Here is a 25,047-nt window from a genome sequence, read left to right on the forward strand (position 1 = left end):
ATACCAATGAAACGACAACAAACCGGCAAATAGCGTCAAAAACTTTGTACAACAGATAGCTAAAATTCAAACCTTTTACAGAAATATACAAGCTAGATCTACTTAGGCTTACATTAAATTCTATTATAAATCAGTGTGTGTTTGTGAGGAGGTGGAGGGGGATTTAACAGCACCCATATACAGCAGTTTCACAAAACTACTGCGGCCTATATGACTGCTGATTCTTCTTTTTGTTTCAATATAATTTACATAAATAAATCCCAAGATTTCCGCAGTTTTCTGGTGAAAAGTGTTTTTTTTTTCTCCTCCTTTCTTCCATATTAGTCACACTTCCTTCTCCAAAAAGGTGAAAATTCAAGAAGAGCTGCACCGGTTTGGTTTCTTGTTCAGATGCACATTTTACAGTAAAACTTGTCTTGAATGAAAGAAAAAAAAGTCTTTTTTTCCCCTCCTTTCTTCCATATTAGTCACACTTCATTCCAAAAAGGTTGAAAATTCAAGAAGAGCTGGTTCTTGTTCTGATGCAACATTTTACAGTAAAACTTGTCGAGTCTTGAAAAAAAAAAAAAAAAAGTGTTTTTTTTTCTCTTTAAGTTGTTTTTTTTTTTAAATGAGCGCCTCTTGTCACCACGTCCTGCCGTATAACAGAGCTGAACACTGCAGGGCCGAGCCGTACTCTGCTCCGGCGGAGTTGAGGTGAGAGAGGCCGGCCACCTGGCTCTGCAGGGACGGAGGACTGGAGGAGTGAGGCGCCAAATCTGGAGAGTGACCTGTGCTTCCCACCTGCTGGCTCTGCTGATGCTGCCCGAGCACGGAGGACGTGTTGTTGGACATGATCATGACGTTGCCTCCTTGCTGGTGGAGGGTCTGCACGGAGGAGGATGTGGGCGTGTGGCCGCTGCCTTGGCACGGCTTGCCATCCTTAACCAGCACCGGCACGGCCACCCTCCTTGGGGACTGCTGCTGCTGCTGCTGCTGCTGGCAAGAACCGCTGTCCTGCTGCATCTGCTGCTGGGACACTTTGTCTTTCGCCTGCCTCTTCATCTTATACCGGTGGTTCTGAAACCAGATTTTCACCTGCGTCGGAGTGAGGTGGATCATACTCGCCAGGTGTTCCCTCTCCGGCGCAGACAAGTATTTCTGCTGCTTGAAGCGTCGCTCCAGCTCGTAGACCTGCGCCTGGGAGAACAGCACCCGTCGCTTTCTCCTCGGGGTGCTGGACAGAGAGCCCATGCCTTTACCCACGTCTGCCAGGGAGCTGAGGCTGCCCATGCTGCCCATGTTCATGCCCGACGATGAGCCCATGAAGCGAGAAACTGGAGGAGAAAAAAACCCCATATGAATTAATATACAATAAAATGTCTCCCTGTCTCTCAGAGAATTGATTTCAAAATACTGCTGCTGGTTTACAAAGCACTAAATGGTTTAGGGCCAAAATACATTTCTGATCTTCTACTATGTTATGAACCATCCAGACCTCTCAGGTCATCTGGATCAGGTCTGCTTAGTGTCCCCAGAGTCAGAACTAAACATGCAGAATTAGCTTTTATGCACCAAATATTTGGAACAAGCTCCCAGAAAACAGCAGGACCAACTCCAACTCTGAGTTCTTATAAATCAAAGCTTAAAACTTTACTGTTTGCTGCTGCTTCCTTTTATTAAACCAGATAATGATCTTATATTGCACTAGAGCTTTTACTCTTGTGTGTTATATTCTATTTTGGCTTCTATCCTAGCTTTTATTTTTAGCTTGTTTTTTATTTTCTAATCTTTAATGTTTTTATGTTTTTATAACAGTTTTAATTATGTCTTAATGTTCTTTTGCACTTTGTCGCAATGTTCTTGAATGTTTATGTAAAGCACTTTGAATTGCCCTGTTGCTGAAATGTGCTATACAAATAAAGCTGCCTTGCCTTGCCTTACAATAAAATGGCTGATTTTATTTGCAACAAGTAGTACACAAAATAATTCCGTATTTATGCTTAAAAACTCATAGAGCATTTTTTTTTTTTAAATGGATGAAATGATGGGTTATAATGTAGCATCCATGCAATTACAACCCTGATATTTATTTTCATGACTCAACATAGTCTGCATTTAAAAAGCAGCTGCGTAAACAATAAAAATAAAATGCTTCCCAAAGAGGCAGGTGCTCTCTAATGCGTATCAAAGTCCATTTCATTCATAGGCTGCATTATCAAACTGTACCAACTAAATCTCTGAGCACAAAAATGCAGCAATATCTCCTGACTGACAGCAAGATTATTCATGGATTAATATGATAAAGTATTCAACATTAAATGGTGACATTTTCGGCACGAATGCTCCTTATGGTTTAGACTTTTTCCAGATGTTGCACAGCGTGGATAAAATGCATGATTGATGCTATCTAATAATTACATTAAACCCTAGCTGGTGATAATTGTGTAATTGCATGAAATATATTAATTATTTCTTTTTTTTTATATTTTTGAGAGTTACAAGTTCTTTTAACATGGTCATGGAGCATATATATATATATATATATATAATGTATATTTGTATTCTGGGGGTATCGTTCCTATGCAGAGGGTAGTTTAGTTTATTTATTGACTACACTGAGGGCGTTTTATATTTTAATTATTTATTTATTTATTGTGTTGAGTTGAATGTGCTACTTATTTTGTACTTTAATTACCTTGTGCCTTTTCTACCTTTTTTTCTTTTCTTAAAGCTGACTCGGTGTAAACTGCTCAGAATTCCAATGTACTTATTATAGGTGCAAATGGCAAATAAAACTCTTGAATCTTGAATCTTGAAATATAAACTAGATGGGCATGGAGAGTGCAACCCATGGCGCGTAATTACGCACAGGTAACAGAAACTATACGCGCTAAAATACAGTATAAAACACGATGCATGCACATTAAACATTTTCAGTATTATCTCAACACAACTCAAAGCAAAGTACAGTATAAACACTAAGCATGCACATTAAACATTTGCAGCATTGTCAACACAATTCAAAGCAAAGTGCAGGTGCAGTCTATACTCACTGGTGGAGAAGCGTGGGTCCGGGTTGGCTCCGTACCAGCCGGTGGTCCCGGCGCTGCCTCTCATGCCGTCCTGGTACGACGGCAGGTCGCCCATGTTGCCCAGGTTGCCGTTACAGTAGCCCCCCATGGCCGAGTGTGACAGCTGAGAAACACCTGCAGCAGTCATGTGGTAAGCCGCAGACACAGTCCCATTATGGCCCATGTGGTGCTGTTGCATCGCCGCCTGAGAGACCTGCGGCTGCCGGTACGAAGTGAGAGGTGCCCCCAAGTTGTTATTCTCCATACTTACTTTCTTATAGCTCTCCTCAAGGGGACTCAAGATATCGGAAACAGAAAAAGGAGTCGTATGCTTAGGGCTCATCGACATTGTTCTGGGGCTGGAGAGGGGAGAAATTAGAAGGCAAGGCAATCTCTCCTTCTCTTTTTTTTTTTTTTTTTTTTTGGCCAAAGCCCCTCTGGTTCCTGTTGTCTCTCAACGTCGATCCTGGTAGATGAACACGTAGGAGAGAGCGACTCAAGTCCGCCTTAATTGGATTGAGTGGGAGCTCGGTGCTGGCTTTGGTTTGTTTTAGCTGGGTGCCAGGTTTAAGGCTACCATCAGAGGCGGGGCATCAGGCAACAATACCAAACAGCTCTAGCCTCCTTTTCTCAGAGCGTAATTTCACTTACAAGACATGTGCTCCCCTCCCACTAACAATAACAGAAGCGCTGTTGCATGATCATAAATGCTCGTCCCGGTGCTCCTGCAGCTCCTGCAGCTCCTGCAGCTGCTGCTGCTGCGTTTGGAGTTGGTGACTTGTTGCTGTCGCTGATAAACACACCGCTGCACCTTGTGGACCGCACTGACCAACAATACACTTTATTAACTGTAGTGATGTTTACGAGGGCCTCTTGATGAAAGGAGGCCTATATGGACTTGAGAGTTGGAGAACCACTCCTCAGTTGAACTACTGACTTTTAATGGCCATGAGAGGCCTCCAGTGATTGCAGGATTGTTTGTGTTATGCCTTATCGTACTCAGACATGCAAAAGTGCACTTGCAGGGGAGGGAAATTGACTGATACTGATAAGTAAATAAATACACATCCGCGTGTTAAGTGGCTGCGTAAATGATTAACCCCCCTCTCGTTTTTTTTCTTTTGATATCATTGGACGCAAGCAGCGTGTTACCTAAATTCAGATGCACACACACTCGTGGAAAAGACTCAGTAATAAAAAAACAAAAAAAACGAAAACAAAATAGAGTCTGGAGCAGGAGAGGCTCTCATGTGAAGTTAACTGCGTTCAAGTACTCTCCTGCAGCACAACGCCAGGTAGCCCTCAGTAGCATCTTTCCTTAATGCTCAAGGAGACATAACAGTTTAACTCAATCATATCTCATTTCTAAAATTTTACGCGTGAAGCACAAGAAAAGATTTTTGTCTTCATCCAACCAGATTTGAAGTCAAGAAATGGGGCTCATGTGCGCATTGCGTCAGAGACAAAGTCCACTTTTACGCAAAGATTTTAGGTGACTTTTTTCACCACAAAATAAGGAATTTAAACATTTTTAAACCAAAAATGTGTAAATGACTCTATAATATGTTATTATATTATTACTATTATTACTATTATTTTTTATTTTTTGTATTTATTTATAATATTTTAATATTTATTGGAATGCTAATCTAGTCCATTACCACAAGTTTTTCCCCCTTTTTCAAGATGTGCGTATAAGCTTATTTTAATAATGAGTAATAGCATATCATTTAACATGTTTGTCAATATTTCAATGTAAAGCAGTATAGCTTAAAGTATAAATCATTATTCGGCTACCAGTTTATCCTGTCTGCTGCTTTTTAGGTACAAAATAATGAACATTAACTTTAACGACATTAGAAAAATAAGCAGTGAAGAATTAAAATTGATACCTAACTTACACAATCTGAGGATGTCAGGATCACACCGGAACTGAACCTAATGTAAAAAAAATTATAATAAACTAAATATGATTATTGATAGATTTGGGTTTAGCAAAGGTCTGGCCGGCAGGTCTCTACAGTCAGTCTTGCAGCAGCAGCAGCAGCTCCTAACAGAAGAAGTCTGCGCCTGCAGGTTTGAGCCAATATCTCCTTATAGGAATTAAAGAAACACAGCGTCTTCTGGTGGCAGACATAATAATGTGTAATATTTGTGATCAGTTTTATTCCACCGTGACTGTAAACCTGTGTTCCTTGTTTGATTTCTAAAATAAAAAACTGTATTTTTTTAATAAATTCTATTGTTTTTTTTTCTCAAATTAATGCTGTTGCACCATCAGCAACAAGCTGTCAAACTGCAGCCAGACTCAGCAGCAGAGTAAAGTCACATTAACTGCACTGACATGCAGATCAGTGACAGTTTGTCACGCTTTTCACCAGCACGGTTCTGTATTTTACCTGCTTCTGGCTGCAGATTTCACGGCTACTGCCTACATGTTATAGCAGGATCATCTGAATATAGAGGTCCAATTTAAAGACATATCACAACAACCCATATATCCTTACACTCATCTTTAATGAAGCAATATTATCATATAGTCCGAGGCTAAATATTACAGTTAAAATAAATTGTCTGGATGATAGCCGAGGTGCAGGCGCAGTAATTCGCAGGCCATATAATCGCAGCAATTAAAATTACAGCATGTTTCTGCATCCAAAAGGTAGATCTCGCTCATGGCTGCCTTAATTACGGAATTTCGCAAGACATTCTTAATCATCTAAATCAGTACCTTTCCCCTGTTCTGGCACACGGCTATTACGGCCAATTAGCGGTAATTAGTCCAAATGTTCCGGCTAATTCCTCAGAATAATGAGGAGACTTTGAAGTGGCGGGTATATGAGGCTGCAGCGAGCTTTTGTTATCGAGGCTCCATCGGTGCTGTTTTATGAACTGATTGGGGAGGCTAGAACCCAGGGGACAACTTCAGACTGGGAAACACGAGTTTGTGCAATGAAAACTAAAAATAAAGTTACTTACTGTTAGTATTTAGGCAAAAAAACACATTAATAGTTTCCTATAAAAAGGTAAAACAATAATAGTTTCTCATATAAAGGTAAAACAATAATTGTTTCTCATATAAAGGTAAAACACTAATAGTTTCTCATAAAAAGTTAAAACAATAATAGCTTCTCATAAAAAGGTAAAACAATAAAAGTTTCTCATAAAAAGGTAAAACAATAATAGCTTCTCATAAAAAGGTAAAACAATAATAGCTTCTCATAAAAAGGTAAAACAATAATAGTTTCTTATAAAAAAGGTAAAACAATAATAGTTTCTCATAAAAAGGTAAAACAATAATAGTTTCTCATAAAAAGGTAAAACAATAATAGTTTCTTATAAAAAAGGTACACCGCAAATGTTTATGTCCACATGGAAACGTCACAGGGAAAGCTACAGCTACACTGGAGAGCGAAATTATCATTATATGCTCCTCGATAATGAAAAAAAAAATCTACCCCTCAAGTGTGAAAATTTCACTTTAAACCCACCAATGAGCCACAAATTGAACTCAGAAAGCTAGATGAAAAATATCTGCACACGTATCTCCATTGCACACATCTTTATGGTATGATATATAAAACAAATTATAGATTTAAGTATGTTACATTTTGGCTATTTTGCATTCAAAAACTATATAACACTTGATGTCTACTTAATATAAATAGTTTTGCTAAATATACCTGCAAGCCTGCATGGTATCCTGCACCCGAAAACAAACCCTATTACATCTCATTTTAATAGATTAAAATGTAATAATGGTGCCTCTTGCTCTGACAGTGTTGGTTTCCCATACCATTTTTTTTACTTAAAACTTTTTCTGACCTTTTCCTTTTTTCTCATGTGACAACTCTTACAACTACACCAGGAAATGAACTGCGGGTAAAAAAAAAAGGAAAAAAAAGAAAGAAAAACTTCACCATCACATATAGGCCTTAATTTCTCTGTTTGAAATGTGGACTACAGGGTCAGATTGATTAGCCTATTAATAATCTATCAGTTATCCCATAATAGGCTAATAAACCATCGGTTTTCCAATAAGCTCACATTATAAATGGGTGAAATGTGAAGATTTATGGTGCAGATATTTAAAAATATATACATTTTCAGCTGTTTCTCAGCAAACTGTACATATTAAAGGGGAAAAAAGAACTGGACTCACTAGACTTGAGAGCAAATACTGACACATGACGTCACGCCAAGCAGCCTCACGTCACTACGGGTGGCCATCTTTCTGCGTCCAATCAGCAGCAGCATAGTAGTATGGAGGTCAGGGTTCAAAGAGTAGCTATAAAGTATGGTGGGATGTTTTTTTTTTGTAGTGAAGCACGACCCCTAGTGGATCACCGGCTGTCTTCATCCAAAGAACTACAACACACCGTTTGGTCTCATTTACTGCAGGAAGAGAGACATGATTCAGTGTGTTAGTGCGCCATCTATTGGAGATCTGATCACATTAAAGTATCTGAAGATAAGAAAGATGTCAGCATGTCAATTAACAGCTTAAATATTAGATTTCTGAAAGCTGTAGGCTAACAAATACATTATATATATCATATTATATTTGATATTCTATGTTATATCTCTGCATTAATCTATATATTATAGTAGCCTATAATACATTTCACCTTATATCTCATACTATATTGTTCTGCATTTTATGTTACACTGTTTTATTACATTATATACTATATTATATGTCTACTATATTTTTATATTAGTAGATGAACATTAACTCTCACATTATATGAGTCTGGTATACGATGTTGCTGACTTTGCTGCTACTAATCACATCACACCAGTGTCACTTTTGCCTTTTACTTTTGACTTTAATTGCTCTAGTATAGTTTCTGTTTTTACTTTTATTCTTATTTTAGTTGTATATACCTCTTATTATTTATCTATATCCTAGTGCTACGGTTAGAGGACTGTAACTTTACAAATGAGAGGTATTTTGTATATGTAGACTATGTTTTGATTCCATTAAAGCCATTCATCATTTTCAAATTTAAACCCTGTATTAGCTACAACTACGGTCTGACCTTTGACCTTTGAAAACATAAACAAAAACTCCCAAAGTTCTTAACAGACGCCATCTTCATTTAAAAACAACTAAATGCATTTCCCATTCCCCCAAAATGTGTGATGTTACACAGCCTGAGTTGAGACTGAACAACAGATAATGTATTATATCTACACCTTTAACTTTATTGTTAAATACTAGTTACTTCTGGGGAACAAAGGAGCGTTTTTGCCATTAAAGGATACTCAATTAGGTCACTGATGTATGTAGCAGTTAACATATTCATAGATTTTGGATTTTGTCAATGAGACAGAAGAAGTTCATTAGCTTTTAAGACATTTTAACGAGGCGATTGAACTTTTTTTGTAGAAAAAAACCACAGCAGAGGTTCCCAACCTGGGAGCACTTTTTGTTCCATTTATCATATTGAAGAGTTGCAAGGAAATGCTGCAAACAATGCTTACTTAACAGAATAGACGGCTATATATTTGTTCATCTTCATACAAAATCTATCACAACTTAACTAAGTTAACACCAGTTGCACCATTAAACAGCTGTCCATCGTATACTTTAGCTTCATTGAGCTGCAGCAGTCAAATCAAAACAGTTGTATTCTGACTCTGTGTCTACAATATTGTTGTAAAAAATATCGTGGTATCGATACATACCGATACTAAATATGTGAAATATTAAACGTCTCAACACTAATTTTCTACAGTATCGATACACGGGTAGCAGCTAAAATTAGATGCTTTCACTGTTGTGTCAATTTTTCCCCAAACTATTGAAGACGGTATTGAATATCGATATTATTCAGGGTATTATATCGAAGTTCGAAATTCCAGTATTGTGACAACACTAGTCTATAAAGTCAACCATGTCCTCTCTTCACCTGCAACACGACTCAGTAAATCAAACTTAACTCTATAACTTCAAAATAGTGCAGAGCTCACTCATACAGGCTTCTTACACAAGTTAATAAGATACTTATTTAGTAGTCGGTGTTGTACATCATATAACCAACAAGCCTAAAAGCTGCAGTAGTTCTTCAAATAACGCAAATACCAAATCATTTTATGGCTGCAACTAATGATTATTTTCACTGTGGATTAATCTGTTGATTATTTTCTAGATTAATGTCTTGTTTTGTCCACAACTCAAAGATATTCAGTTTACTGTCACTGAAGAGTAAAGACACCAGAAAATATTCACATTTAAGAAGCTGGAATCAGAGAATTTTGACTTAAAGTTCTTTAAAAAATTACTCAAACCGATTAATCGATTATCAAAATAGTTGGTGATTAATTTAATAGTTCACAACTAATCAATTAATCATTGCAGCTCTAAATGACTGCAGGCTGAATAAACTAAAAATAATCTTCCTTTTGAAACATCTTTTCTTGAAGTTGCATATAAAATTGTAACTAAATCCAATTTTCTATTTCTAAAAGAGCCAATAATCAGGATGTGATGCACAATGTCACCACAGGACAAAAATGTTTGACAAGTAACCAGTTTTTGAGTATATAAACTGTAATATTTTGTATACTGCACATTTTTAGATAATCATACTGTGTGCAAACAGACTAACTATAATGAAGATGTCAAAGGCTAATATTTGGGAAACCTTTAGTGTTTGATATCTAACAGAATAAAGCTTGCCAATAAATGATCTGTGCTAAAAATGTGAGAAATACAATCAGTCGCTTTAACTCTGGGGATCAACGAGGTCTAATATGCATTAAATGTTATCTGCAACAACTTAGGAAATCTCCTCCTGTGGCCCAGTTTATATGGACCTTATAACTTTCCTAAACGGGCCCCTGGGACCGACCAGTGAGTAAAACTATAGGATGGGCAGGCTAATACAAACCCGTCCTTTTCAGACAATTCCTCTGACCAACTTAAAAAACCAATGGCAACCTCTAAAAGCCTGTCTTTGTCACCCTTAAACCCCAAGATGCTCTAAAACACCATTGTGCAGTTAAACCTCATAAATTTGTCGCAGGGACTGATTAAACATCACGGGAATTGAAACACTAAAGATTTTGTCTCGGTCCCTTTTGGACAGGGGACAATGGTCCATTCACGGGGAGACACGCAGACAAAAAGAGTGTTTAAGGGGAGATGCAGCGAGCTGAGGGGTTCGGCCAGTCCCCTCCATATGTGATACAAGGTGGCCCCGGCGAGGGGGACAAAGGACCAGGTGACAGGGACGATGGGCTACAGGGTCACAGGACGAGCAAACAACATTATAGGGGGCGTGAAAGCAGAAGACCCCCCTCGGCACTGATGAAATACTGACATGATTTTAAACACCGAGGCAGATTTTTCACCGTGGAACATTTAAATGAGATGACGGATAATTTAAAAAGTATTTTTAACTTTGAAAATATGGTCAACAAGCAGCTTTTCTCTAAATCTGAGCTCACTTGAGGTAATTTCACTATTGAGCACAAATATGAAGACTTAATAGCGCTGTAAAATCTGCTGTCTTTTAATAATCAGACAAAAAAACAATAAAAACTGTTCTTTTTCTTGCATATTTCTGGCTATAAAACACCTATTGCTCCTCAACTGCACCTGTTCAATTATCGAGTACAATATTGAGGATTAAAGCTTCAACAAAGTTGATCATCCTCCTTTAATTCAGAGCCCGTCGTCCCCTTAAAAAAATCATTCATATCTTCTTCAAACCTACAGTACACAAACCAGGATCTCCACATAAAGCCGTATTTATCCCACTTGCCTCAGAATAACAAAAGTGAATTGTATAAAAGAGAAAAGCAGCCCAGACGACAACAGGGTGCTGCGGTGAAAGAGGCTCTAATGTTTACTGGGTATTCTTATGCTTAACCAAATCCAGGCCTTTCTAGGAGTGATGTTTGCTCAGCTTTTGGTTGCATAATTAGTTTTTTTTACATTATAAAAGCCTCCGGGCTCCTGTCATGACCTGCTACATATTTTACATTCTACAAATTAAATATATTTTACTGATTAAATTATGATTTTAAAAGCATTGAACACTTAGAGCTTTAATTGAATATATTTTGGAGATGTTAAAAACGAAGAAACATGAAAAGCTAAACTTAAAAATAAGAAAAAAAACTAAAATTGATTTTTAAAAGATTTGTTTGTGCAACTGTGTTGTTTTCAGAATTGGATACACTTTTTGGGGGCTAAAACATGAAAAATAAAGCACATTACACAGTAAAACTTATCATACAAAATATGAGAAACTTTTTATTAATAATTTCGTTCACAAAAAGAAACATTTTAAACATTAAAAACCTTTAAAGAAAGTCTCCTTAAAGACAAAAAATAACATTATATTTTCCTTCAAACATTCAGGCTTCTCTTCTATCACCGCCTAAAGCCTACTGCAACTTATTTGTCTTCAACAAGAGTTATTTATACAAATATTATGTTTCAACAGTTTCACATACAAATACATTATCTCTCCGGATAATTAAAAAATCTACACCAGTAAGCCTCGTGTATGAGAAAATATTATCAGCATTTAAAAAAAAATAGTAAAATATCAAAATAAAATGTGCAAAATATCCTTCGTTCTATATGAAAATCTATATGTTTAATTGCTCGAAAATTTGCATTCAGAAAACATTTGATGCAATTTCTAAATGAGTTTGTGCGTTGAAATGAGGCCTTCACTTTCACTTGAAGGAGTTAAAGTGGAGCGAGTCGCTCCAAAAGTCTCTCCAGGCAAGTCTGGAGGCCGGAAAGTGCTGGTGGTACCGCGGAGGAAGAGCGACGTGGGACGGGTGCTGAAGAGACGGGTAGGCCAGGGGGAAGTGGACCGCTGGAGAAGAAGGATGTAAACATCCAGCTTTCTCCGTGTCAAGTAAGCAGGTGTGATAAGGTTTCCCATCCCGGACCAGGATAGGAACGACGACTCTGCGTAGCATTGGAGGCTGCGGTATCTCCAGGTCCTGCAGCGCTCCCTCTGCCCGGCCTCTCTTCATCTTGTAGCGGTGGTTCTGGAACCAGATCTTCACCTGGGTCGGGGTCAGGCTGAGGAGCCGAGCCAGCTGCTCCCTCTCCGGGCCGGACAGGTAGCGCTGCTGGCGGAAGCGCCTCTCCAGCTCAAGGGTCTGGGCCTTGGAGAACAGGACCCGGCGCTTCTTGCTCTTCTTCTTGCTCTTGTCGGGCTCCGAGTCCAGAGACGAGTCATCCGGCTTGGTGGAGTCCGGGGAGGCCTCGAGGCTACCTTCGTCAGAGGCTGCAGCAATAAATGATGCAGGTTAGTCCAAATTCACATAGAAATAAGGTGAAATTACGCATTTTTTTTAGCCTCTCCACAGGACGTCATACATCTATCTATCTATCCATCCATCCATCTATCCATCCATCCATCCATCCATCCATCTATCTATCCATCTTCTATCTATCTATCTATCCACATATCTATCTATTCATTCCTAATAATTTCAATATAAAGCTTTCAAAGCTTTAAATAAATAAATAAAGCTTTTAAAATAAAAACATTCCATGCGCATATTACCCATACTTGTGTATCTATCCATATCTTACCATCTAGATAAAGGTTCCTTATGAAAAAAAAGCTACAAGCTGTTAAAATACAAAATATATATTTCTAGATTAGGAAAGAGATATGTGAAATTCAACAATGTGCACTGCTTATGTGAATTGGTTAAAAAAAACATACCATAACCATACCATAACATACCATAAACACTACCATGAACACATTTAACAATCAAATAATTGCATTAATTGATGTATAAGCTCCCATGTTCTCTGTTATATTTCTATGTTGTGGAAAGACTTTTCATTACTAAAGGTAGTGCTTTTGTTGATGTAGGATAGTTGTTAGTTTACTGTATCCCTTATGAAGTGGAAAAGTATTTGTATTGTACAAGAGATGTTACTTTGCTATATTAATTTATGTTTATCTGTGTGTACTCACATATGCAAGGGCTCCGGTCGCAGTCCATCCAGGAGCTGTAAGGAGAGCTGGAGGAGCAGGAGGAGGAGTAGAGATGAGAGGACCGCGGCCCAGCCTCCGCATCCTGTTCAGGCAGATCCAGGATGCTCCTGACGGAAAAACTGAACTTGGTCGGGGCAGCCATCGCGTCCGTGTGCGCAATCCTGAGTTTGTTTTGCGTAGGAAGTAAGTTTATCCAAGAAGGAGAAGAAAAAAAAACGCAGCGGATGCTCTCCACTTTACGCGCTGTCCAAACAGCAGCTCGAAAACCAGAGTGTGTGTGTGCTGGGTTCAGTGTTTACACAAACAGCACTCCATAAGCTGCAAACACAAGCTTATAAAGCCTCCTCCTACCGCAGAGTACCTGAATGGCTGGAGTAGGTGCGGGACAAGAAATCCTTCAACAATGAGCGAAGGAAACACTCGTCATCATTACAGATTCGTCCCGTATCGTCAAACTGAGGAACAGATAATGGTGATTGTTGGAGCTGAATCACGTCTTGGGTGGCAAACTGACAACAGAGCTCGTCCCATCATCACACTCCCTCCTCCTCCTCCTCACCTCCTCCTCCTCCTCCTTGTCCTCGCCCAAACAACGTGTCCAACATTTGCATACAAAGTGAGCAATTAGCGTGATGTCCTTGCGAGTTGGTTTAACTAATACGGCCATTAGAGGCGCATTAATTGCAGGCTGGAGAAGTTTTTGACGTTTATGGATGGTGGAGGAAATGTCCGGAATGCTGCAAACAGGAAATTCTTTCTTTTTTGAGTTTTCTGGATGATTTATGATGATGGGACACATTTTAAAAATGGCAAACTTTAACATTACATGTTTAAGGTTTTAAGGCTATTAAGCAGAGATAAATGCTTATTAATGTATTTATCAACAGCTATAACTCCTCCTGTGGGCACCCCTAAGTGGGGGCTGCTGTATAAACACAACAAATAAGTAAATAAAAAGATAATATATGATATTATAGTAAAACACAGATGTGACAATATAAAATATGTCTTATTAGGAGAAGTTATAATTGTACTTCTTTTGTTAAATGCGTAATTAAATGTAAAAAAAAAAAAAAAAGAAGGGTGTTAAAGCAACGTGAGGCTTCTAAGCAAAGATAAGTGCTTATTAATGTATTTATCAACAGCTATAACTCCTCCCATGGGCACCCCTAAGTGGGGGCTGCTGTATAAACACAACAAATAAGTAAATAAAAAGATGATATATTATATTATAGTAAAACACAGATGAGAATATACAAAATACGTCTTAATAGGAGAAGTTATAATTGTACTTCATATATTAAATGCTTATTTAAATGTAAAAAAAAATAAGGGTGTTAAAGCAAAGTGAAGCTTCTAAGCAGAGGTAAATGCTTATTAATGTATTTATCAGAAGCTATAACTCCTCCTGTGGGCACCCTAAGTGGGGGCTGCTGTATAAACACAATAAATGAGTGAATAAAAAGATAATACATGATGTTATAGTAAAACACAGATGTGACGATACAAAATATGTCTTAATAGGAGAAGTTATAATTCTACTTAATTTATTAAATACGTATTTAAATGTAAAAAAAATAAGGGTGTTAAAGCAAAGTGAGGCTTCTAAGCAGAGATAAATGCCTACTAATGTATTTATCAACAGCTATAACTCCTCCTGTGGGCACCCCTAAGTGGGGGCTGCTGCATAAACACAACAAATAAGTAAATAAAAAGATAATATATGATATTATAGTAAAACAATGTGACAATACAAAATATGTCGTAATAGGAGAAGTTATAATTGTACTTCATTTGTTAAATATAAAATGTAATTTTTTTACATTTAAATGTAAAAAAATGAGGGTGTTAAAGCAAAGTGTTACAAAAAACATAATAAAATTGTATTGTAGATGCAAATTAATTGTACAATAAATACTTTTTATGCCTAATTTAAATCTCCAAACATGCCTGATTCAGCTTCTGACTCATTGTGAGTGACTGATGACTGATTTTATTAATTGGTAATCAAGATAAATGATCGATGTTTCACAGAACTTAAAAGGGGAATTTCTAATTTATTATTTTTCTTGATTTTTATCTCTTTAATTTGATATTTAAACCTTTAAAATGTCCTCATATTAAAGCGCTCCGATCATTCTCTATCTGATCTGACGCCTACAGGCTGATGTCTGGGCTCTTTTTGTGGCTCCACACATATAAAACGCATTAAATGCAAAGCGTGAATCCAGCCTTATGTCCCCCCCCCAGTATGTGATATTGATATCGGCCCTCATCCACTTCAGCGAGGCGCATGAAGGCGCATGAAGCCGGGCAGCAGAGTGCTGGAGGCGGAGGACAGGCCTCCCCAGTCGTCCTGGGTGGTCGGACGACAGGGAACACAAATACATGCCAACCAGAGGAGGGGAACAAAAGGGGAAAATGTAGCCCCGCGTCCGAGACCCGTTGGAAGCATTTGTTCCAGTCAAGATTTTGCATTTGTTCAGTCCCGCAATAATGCCTGATTGACGCCCCGGCACAATGTCCTTTAAGTTAGCAGGATAAATCCGAGCTTGTTCCGTGTTGTCATGGTTTTGAATGGAGCTGAATGGGATCTGGGACACTATCTACTGCTCCGCGTCTACTGCCGCCAAGTCTATAGTCAGGAGCAATATTACATCTGTGATTCAGGACGAATTAAACTCCTTTTAGATTTTCACAGTTCAACAAAGTCGGTGACCTGTATTATCAACACTAAATGCTCCGGAATCAACATTTATCTCCTGTTTTTACGCACATTACGCACAAGAGTATCCTCAGAAAACAAACACTACAAAACAACTTTAAGATAACATTTGATATAAGTAAAAACTGAGAGGACTGACTTCCTCTTCTAGCATCATTTCTGTGTACACAGCAGCCTCCCAGAGGTTGACAAACAGCGGATTACAGTAGCGCAGGTTTGCTGGAGTGGGTAGTTTACAGAGGGCACTCGATTGGAGAGCAAAAACACGCAAAGGCAAAGAGAAGTCATGTCCAAAGAGCGGGAATTTCTCTGTCCACAATGACCCAGCAGCCACTTAATCTATTTAACACCCGCAGGCTTCAGCCAGAGAGGGTCCTCTGCTGCTCCCAAGAGCTCTCCACTGCCAAATATTTACTCTGTTGTTCAGCTCTCCATTCCCAATCCCTTCCTCAGCCAAATGGAGATTCTCCTCACATGGTTCTGGATTAAGCAGCTGAACTGACACTTTTAACATTTCACACCTCAATGAATATTTTGCAGATTGATCAACCACAAACATGTAACTCAACACTGAACCATATAAAATGATTTTCTCCAGAGTTGAAATTATATACAAAATCCTAGTTATTTAAGTCTCCTTTCACTCCAAAATGTGTTTTTACTTATTTAAAATGTAAAAAGTAAAAAAGGTTACTTCACTTGGCTGTCAGAGCTCCACTGTGCAGGATGATGTATGGACAGACTTTGACACTTGAAGGTTGTTTTCTGCTATCTTTGCTCACCTTAAATCAGAGTTTAAGACGGATATGTACATGTATTACTTTGTGACATTACAACTAACCTGAAAGCCAATCATGGTCCAATAAGTAACTTATACAATCGGGATGAGGAGACTTGAAAATCTCCAGTGCAAATACACTGAGAATGGATTTTTCCGTGAAGTAGGAGACAGCGTGTGTCTAGAAGTTAAACTTTAAAACGAAAAAATATTTGCGTATTCATTCAGGGAGAGGGACTAGATGTAATTTTAAGAATTTGAACAATGTAATTGAAAAAAAAAAAACTCCACACACCCAGATTTCTTTCATTTTACAAACTTGTTGCCTCCGGCCTCAACAGACGATAACTTGCCTCAAGTGACACTTTAAACTTTGACACTTAAGGCAGTCTGACTTCATGCAGCTCCCTCTGGAGCCACAAAAGGCTTTATACAGCTTTTTGTTCACATTTGCAGTCGTACTCCCGAACACCTTGGTTGAGTTCTCCTTTAAGTCCAGTAAACAAAGTATTGCAATAGTCTAGCCGTGAAGATATAAAAGAATATCTTCTTTTATTCTGACTTTGCTTAGCTGATTTTATTTTGAGGAACTTAACTTGACTCAACTTGAGTTTTGAAAAGCGCTGTTTAAATATATCTTCACATAATTTACATTCTTTAATCCGATAGCTCATCTAAGTCACTGTCCACTAACCAAACACACACACACGTTGCCATCATGTCGCCACAATGTCCTCTACTTCACTGGTTCCCAACCTAGGGGTCCCCGACCCCCACTATGGGTCGGCAAAGCCCCACGGGGGTCGCAAGGCCTTCTTGATTTTAAGGGGTGTAAAACAACCTTTGTTAAAAATATAGAGTTGGCCTATATCTCAGCATTTCATTCATTTCTGTGAAGAAAACTAAATAAAATTGTTGTTTTAAAAGTTTGGATTATTATTTCAGATATAAACAGGATAAGGTCACTGTGAAGAGCTGAACACAAGCTATATCCACAGAGCCTTCCCTCTCTGCTAAACAGCCTCATCCTGTATTTGAAAAGTACGCAGTTAAAACAACCAAAGAGCTAATAAAAGAATGGCCAAGCGTCAGGGAGAAAAAGAAGCCTATTAAGTAAGAATGACTGTTAAAAAAAATAAATAAAAAATACATAATACAGAAGAATTGTATTAAAAGTAGCTAAAAATAAAAACAAATCGCTTGTTTAAACAAACTTCCTGCAGTTATTGTGTTCACTATTTGGGTCAATTGTACAGTTCATCAGTTGTTTTGTACCATTATTGTTATACATTGAATATAATATGAAATATCCATAAAATATGTCACTTAGTCAGAGGTCGCCAGTTTACTCAATGATAGAAAAGGGGTCCCCATAAGGGAAAAAGTTCAGAACCATTGCTCTACTTTACTTTTGTTGTCCAGTTTTAAACACTATAGGGGCTCAAATTGTGAGCTTGCAGTTTATGAGACAACCAAACACAAAGCTGAAGCCCAGGATGTTTATCTGATCTCAGTCTGACTGATTATCTGTCACCTAAACACCCACAATGACCCCTCTGTTACTCCTCTTAGCAGTAGTTATGGTAGCTCAGTGTAGCATGATGCTCCAGCAGCTGCACCTGCCGCTGGTGTCCTCTCCCGTCTCCCAGTCCTGTAAATACCATTAGCATTCTGGAGAGGGGCTAACGGGGGATAATTACTGGGCAGCCACATCACTCTCTATATGCAGTAAACTGGGGTCTGGTGACGCTGCTTGATCATGTAGCAGCTGTGTGTGCTGCTTAGTGAAAGTGTGTCAAAAAAAAGTCAGGTTTGTTTATACGGTGCTTTAAGACAAAAAACGAAGTGTGTGCCAACAGGATTTACACAAAAGGAGTCACAAAGGAGGGAAAAGTGGGACATCAACAGGAAAGCTCTGACATTATAGAAATAAAGTATGTTTATAAGTAGGAATTAAGTGCAAAGGCACTTAAAACAACATGTCACACACTGGGAAAAGACCATTAATATCACCAATTTTCAAGGAAATAGTAAATAATATAAGATATTTTGAGAGTGCTATTCCACAGTCTTAGGGAAATGTATTTCAGATCAGTTTAACAAAAGAAATCACATTTTTAAATGTTTAAGTATTGAATTGAAGAGAGGAAAATCAAGAAGAATAAACTGACTTGAGGTTTTCTGCATGCAACATGATGAATTACGGATATTTTGTCTTGATTAGGAAATAATAAAGTCAGCAGGCATTGGTCATTGCTCCAATTAGACACTAGGGCTGAACGATTTTGAAAAAATATCTAATTGCGATTGTTTTGACTGATATTGCAATTTGCGATATGATTTATGATATTAAGAGGGATGATCATTGATGATCATTTTTACATCATTATTCTCATTTTTATTGTAAAACATATTAAAATGATTATGGTGTGATAATATTTAATTTAAAATGGTAATTTGAGACACATTTTACCTTTAACAAATGTTGCGCCTCCTGCGATTTGAACATTGCAGTAGGCCATATTGCGATTTCGATACAATTTTGATTAATTGTGCGGCCCCATTAGACAGATATGATTATTAAAACTTCAGTTTGTTAACGTGGGTCAGTGTGAAGAAATGCAACAGTAAAAGAGAGTCTAAAAAATAATGAAATACTTCTTACTTTTGAGCTGAATCGTTGCCACACCTGCCATCATCACAGCCCGTCAGTGGTGATACGAGTCCCAATGAGTTGATATCAGACTGATGTTGCTGTCGTCTCTGGAGGAAATACATGTAAATATAAACATATTAGTGTGCAATATGTACTTTGAAAAGATCTACCCACTCTATTAATCACAACAAGACCAAAAATAGAGTTCCAGACTGTATTAAGGAATGACATACTGCATCTATGGTTTCAGCGAACAAAAAGTATCACTGTACTGTCTACTGTCTATAATGTCAACATGATGCTTTGAGGCAACGAATTGTGAGTCCACTTACATGCGTCAAATCCGGCTCTTTAGAAGATCTGCAGCTCCTGAAACTCCGATTATGGTCAGTGTTGAATTCCTACAACAGAAGCAGAATTACTCAGACAAAAGTGAAGCCAAAATATCCCGGATATGGGAGATGCCATCTTGAGATTTTTACATCATTTGGAGCCAGAGTCTGTGCAGTAGTGATTGGCGGGGCTGGAGCCCCGGTATCGAGGTCCCGCCCACACATCCACCCGAGCCAATCGTGAGCCGAGCACAGCCTCAGTTTGTTAGCGTTAGCCACTTTTCTGCTACGTTGGCACCCCGGTAGCTGTTTTGGCTAGAAAGACACAACTAACCATAATACCTCTATAAGTACATTTATGATCAAACTGACATGTTCTACAGACTCGTGACGGTTATGGAAAGTTAAAGTTACATCTCCTCTCTTGTACATTTCCCGAGCCTCCGGCTGCGTGACTACTCAGAGCAGCTGTCAATCACAGCTGTCAATCATGACATCTCACCCCCTTTTTATAGCATCAAATAACTAATTAAAACCAAACTTATCAGAAAAATGAACACTTGAACATACATCAGCGGGATAAGAACTACCTAAAATGACAGAAACCATCTTTGGGGAAAAACATTTTTTTGAAGTGTATTTTTACATTTTTGTTTGGCCTATGTCCCATCTGTTAACATGGAGGAGGTGGGATTTATGACCTATACTGCAGCCAGCCACCAGGGGGTGATTAAGATGTTTTGACTTCACTTTAGGGGAGCTGTAATGTCATCCATACAGTCTGTTCTATTCTGGTGTGAGAGTGAGCCAACATGCACGATACCAAGGCCCTGCCATCAAATAGAAGCTAAATGGAATTCAGCTATCATTAAATTCATTATTTATGTCAACAACATTAGCAAAACGTCTCTTTTTTCCATCTGCAAACATTTGATGAAGAGGAAAAATATGAGGAGAAACATGAATGGAAACTAGAGGAGCGGTTTCATTTACACTGTTACTTATCATGCCCTCCAGACTTTGTGAGATGAGGTTGTATGGAGATAACTAACAATGCAAAATAGCTTCTGTTTCCTACCTGTTTCAGTCCTCTTCCAAACTGAGATTCACTGTATCGGTCTCTGTGATCATGGCGCCGACAACCTCTGCACAAAGTTTATATCCTGAAACAAGAAATAAAAAAACCCAACTTAATGTCTCCTACTTCCTGATCCCAAAACTTGTAACTTCTGAGCACAAACACCAGCTTTAAGAGCGCATAGGACTGTCATCTGACTTGTTGAACATGTGTGGTACTTGATTGCCCTCTACAGGACACACATTCAAACTGGCAGACAAACTGACAGTTAGCCGTCCTTCAACCCTTTCCAGCAACCACAAACTGTGGGTGGAGTGCAGCTCACTTCACATCTGTAAGCAGAAGTGTCTGTTTGGTAATTTGACCGCGTTAAAGAATGATTGTACCTGTTGTTGCTCTTCATTCTCTGCAGCTTGTTGTGTAACTGAGGGGAAGATCAGTGATCTCAGAGGGTGAATATCATCCATCTGAAAGGATGAAACAGAATCATTTATCTCTGTGGTGTTGCAGTTTAGTGTTCAATACCTTAGTAAAGGGCCATGTAGATGTTGAGAGAGGGAAAACTCCAACATGTTTTTTCAGACATTGTTTAGACTTTTTTTTCAAAAAAATGTCAGTCTTCTTTTCCAGCATTTTTTCATTTTTCATTTTCCAGACATTTTTCAGACTTTTTTTGGGACATTTTTCAGACTTTTTTTTTTTTTTTACCTTTTTCTGACTTTTTTTAGACTTTTTTTCCCCAACTTTTTTTTCCAGACTTTTTTTCAGACTTTTTTCAGACTTTTTTTTCCAGTATTATTCAAACTTTTTTTTTTTCAGACATTTTTCAGACTTTGTTTTGGGACATTTTTCAGACTTTTTTTCAGACTTTTTTTTCAATATTTTTCGAACTTTCTTTTAGACATTTTTTCAGAATGTTTTTTTCCAACAATTTTCAAACTTTTTTTTTCAGACATTTTCAGTCTTTTTTCCAGCATTTTTCCAACTTTTTTTTCAGACATTTTTCCAACTTTTCTTTTCAGACATTTTTTAGAATTTTTTTTCCAACTTGTTTTTAGACATTTTTTTTTACTTTTTTCAGACATTTTTTCTGACTTTTTTCCAACAACTATGGCAGTAGCTAATAGTAACTTTTTTTTCAGACATTTTTCAGACTTTTTTTTACTTTTTTTCCAAAATCTTTCCAACTTTTTTTTTTTTTTTTTAGACTTTTTTCCAACTTGTTTTTAGACATTTTTTCTGATTTTTTTTTTTTACCTTTTTCAGACTTTTTTTAGACTTTTTTCCCCAACTTTTTTTTTCAGACTTTTTTTTCCAGTATTATTCAAACTTTTTTTTCCCAGACATTTTTCAGACTTTGTTTTGGGACATTTTTTCAGAATTATTTTTTCCAACAATTTTCAAACTTTCTTTTCCAAATTCTTTCAAACTTTTTTTCAGACATTTTTTCCAACTTTTTTTTTTTTTTTAGACTTTTTTCCAACTTGTTTTTAGACATTTTTCAGAGTCTTTTTTTCCAGTATTATTCAAACTTTTTTTTTTTTCGAGACATTTTTTTCAGACATTTCAGACTTTGTTTTGGGAATTTTTTCAGACATTTTTTTTTTCCAACAATTTTCAAACTTTTTTTTCCAGACATTTTTTTTTTTTTTTTTACCTTAATCAGACTTTTTTCCTCAACTTTTTTCAAACTTTTTTTTCCAGACATTTTTCAGACTTTTTCGTTTTTTTTTTACATTTTTCAGACTTCTTTTAGAATTTTTTTTTTCAACATTTTTCCAACTTTTTTTTAGACTTTTTTCCAACTTTTTTTAGACATTTTTCGCAGACATTTTTTCTGACTTTTTTTTTTCCAACAACTATGACAGTAGCTAGTAGTAACTTTTTTTTCAGAGTCTTTTTTTCCAGTATTATTCAAACTTTTTTTTTTCCAGACATTTTTCAGACTTTGTTTGGGAATTTTTTCAGACATTTTTTTTTTCCAACAATTTTCAAACTTTTTTTTCCAGACATTTTTTTTTTTTTTTTTTTACCTTAATCAGACTTTTTTCCCCAACTTTTTTCAAACTTTTTTTTCCAGACATTTTTCAGACTTTTTTTCCAAAATCTTTCAAATTTTTTTTTTCAGACATTTTTTCCAACTTTTTTTTTTTTTTTTTAGACATTTTTCCAACTTGTTTTTAGAAATTTTTCTCAGACATTTTTTCTGACTTTATTTTCACAACTATGACAGTAGCTAGTAGTAACTTTTCAGAGTCTTTTTTTCCAGTATTATTCAAACTTCTTTTTTCCAGACTTTATCAGAATTGTTTTTCCAACAATTTTCAAACTTTTTGGGCCATTTTTTAGACTTTTTTTGGGACATTTTTCAGACTTTTTTTTTTTTACCTTTTTCAGACTTTTTTTACCAACATTTTTCAACCTTTGTTTTTCAGACATTTTTCAAACATTTCTTTCCAGCATTTTTCAAACTTTTTTTTCCAACATTTTTTTTTTTTTTTTTACCTTAATCAGACTTTTTTCCTCAACTTTTTTCAAACTTTTTTTTCCAGACATTTTTCAGACTTTTTCGTTTTTTTTTTACATTTTTCAGACTTCTTTTAGAATTTTTTTTTTCAACATTTTTCCAACTTTTTTTTAGACTTTTTTCCAACTTTTTTTAGACATTTTTCGCAGACATTTTTTCTGACTTTTTTTTTTCCAACAACTATGACAGTAGCTAGTAGTAACTTTTTTTTCAGTCTTTTTTTCCAGTATTATTCAAACTTTTTTTTTTCCAGACATTTTTCAGACTTTGTTTGGGAATTTTTTCAGACATTTTTTTTTTCCAACAATTTTCAAACTTTTTTTTCCAGACATTTTTTTTTTTTTTTTTTTACCTTAATCAGACTTTTTTCCCCAACTTTTTTCAAACTTTTTTTTCCAGACATTTTTCAGACTTTTTTTCCAAAATCTTTCAAATTTTTTTTTTCAGACATTTTTTCCAACTTTTTTTTTTTTTTTTTAGACATTTTTCCAACTTGTTTTTAGAAATTTTTCTCAGACATTTTTTCTGACTTTATTTTCACAACTATGACAGTAGCTAGTAGTAACTTTTCAGAGTCTTTTTTTCCAGTATTATTCAAACTTCTTTTTTCCAGACTTTATCAGAATTGTTTTTCCAACAATTTTCAAACTTTTTGGGCCATTTTTTAGACTTTTTTTGGGACATTTTTCAGACTTTTTTTTTTTTACCTTTTTCAGACTTTTTTTACCAACATTTTTCAACCTTTGTTTTTCAGACATTTTTCAAACATTTCTTTCCAGCATTTTTCAAACTTTTTTTTCCAACATTTTTCAAACTTTTTTTTCCAACATTTTTCAAACTTTTTTTTCCAACATTTTTCAGACTTTTATTTTTTTTTACCTTTTTCAGACTTTATTTTTCAGAAATTTGTATTCCAACAATTTTCAAACTTTTTTTTCAGACATTTAATCAGTCTTTTTTTACAGGATTTTTCAAACTTTTTTTTCCAGACATTTTTTTTTTTTTTTTTACCTTAATCAGACTCTTTTCCCAAACTTTTTTTTCCAGACATTTTTCAGACTTCTTTTAGAATTTTTTTTTTCAACATTTTTCCAACTTTTTTTTTTTTTTCAAACTTTTTTCTACAACTTTTTTTTTTTTTTTTTAGACTTTTTTCCAACTTGTTTTTAGACATTTTTTCTGACTTTTTTTCCCAACAACTATGACAGTAGCTAGTAGTAACTTTTTTTTCAGACATTTTTCAGAGTCTTTTTTTCCAGTATTATTCAAACTTCTTTTTTCCAGACTTTGTTTTGGGACATTTTTCAGACATTTTATCAGAATTGTTTTTCCAACAATTTTCAAACTTTTTGGGCCATTTTTTAGACTTTTTTTGGGACATTTTTCAGACTTTTTTTTTTTTTTTACCTTATTCAGACTTTTTTCAGACTTTTTTTCCAACTTGTTTCTAGACATTTTTTTCTGACTTTTTTTTCCAACAACTATGACAGTAGCTAGTAGTAACTTTTTTTTCTGACTTTTTTCAGAGTCTTTTTTTCCAGTATTATTCAAACTTTTTTTTCCCAGACATTTATCACTTTGTTTTGGGACATTTTTCAGACTTTTTTTTTCTACCTTTTTTCAGACATTGTTTAGACTTTTTTTCCAACATTTTTCAAACTTTGTTTTTCCAGCATTTTTCAAACATTTCTTTCCAGTATTTTTCAAACTTTTTTTTCCAACATTTTTCAGACTTTTATTTTTTTAAATTTTTTTTTTACCTTTTTCAGACTTTTTTTAGACTTAATTTTCAGAAATTTGTATTCCAACAATTTTCAAACTTTTTTTCCAGACATTTTTCAGACTTTTCTTTGGGACATTTATCAGACTTTTTTTTTTTTTACCTTTTTCAGACTTTTTTTACCAA

At 36.2% G+C, this 25,047-nt stretch overlaps 2 protein-coding genes across 3 annotated transcripts; both read right to left on the bottom strand.

The window, feature by feature from the left end:
- Nucleotides 1–307: 307 nt before the first annotated feature.
- Nucleotides 308–3,557, bottom strand: nkx2.1 (NK2 homeobox 1). Its single transcript, XM_074661201.1, has 2 exons — nucleotides 3,036–3,557; nucleotides 308–1,316 (listed from the first exon to the last, which is right to left on the bottom strand). The coding sequence occupies exons 1-2, from the start codon at nucleotides 3,400–3,402 to the stop codon at nucleotides 625–627; spliced, it is 1,059 nt and encodes a 352-aa protein (XP_074517302.1). The 5' UTR covers nucleotides 3,403–3,557; the 3' UTR covers nucleotides 308–624.
- A 7,755-nt stretch (nucleotides 3,558–11,312) lies between these two features.
- Nucleotides 11,313–20,746, bottom strand: nkx2.9 (NK2 transcription factor related, locus 9 (Drosophila)). 2 transcript variants are annotated; one of them, XM_074660470.1, is made up of 5 exons: nucleotides 20,615–20,746; nucleotides 19,537–19,605; nucleotides 19,214–19,311; nucleotides 13,025–13,782; nucleotides 11,313–12,316 (listed from the first exon to the last, which is right to left on the bottom strand). In XM_074660470.1, the coding sequence occupies exons 4-5, from the start codon at nucleotides 13,185–13,187 to the stop codon at nucleotides 11,751–11,753; spliced, it is 729 nt and encodes a 242-aa protein (XP_074516571.1). In that variant the 5' UTR covers nucleotides 13,188–13,782; nucleotides 19,214–19,311; nucleotides 19,537–19,605; nucleotides 20,615–20,746; the 3' UTR covers nucleotides 11,313–11,750. The 2 variants fall into 2 exon arrangements, with proteins under 2 accessions (XP_074516571.1, XP_074516572.1); XM_074660471.1 differs by lacking the exon at nucleotides 13,025–13,782.
- Nucleotides 20,747–25,047: the final 4,301 nt, after the last annotated feature.

Source organism: Sebastes fasciatus, chromosome 15, assembly GCF_043250625.1.
Source record: "Sebastes fasciatus isolate fSebFas1 chromosome 15, fSebFas1.pri, whole genome shotgun sequence".
Taxonomy (NCBI): domain Eukaryota; kingdom Metazoa; phylum Chordata; class Actinopteri; order Perciformes; family Sebastidae; genus Sebastes; species Sebastes fasciatus.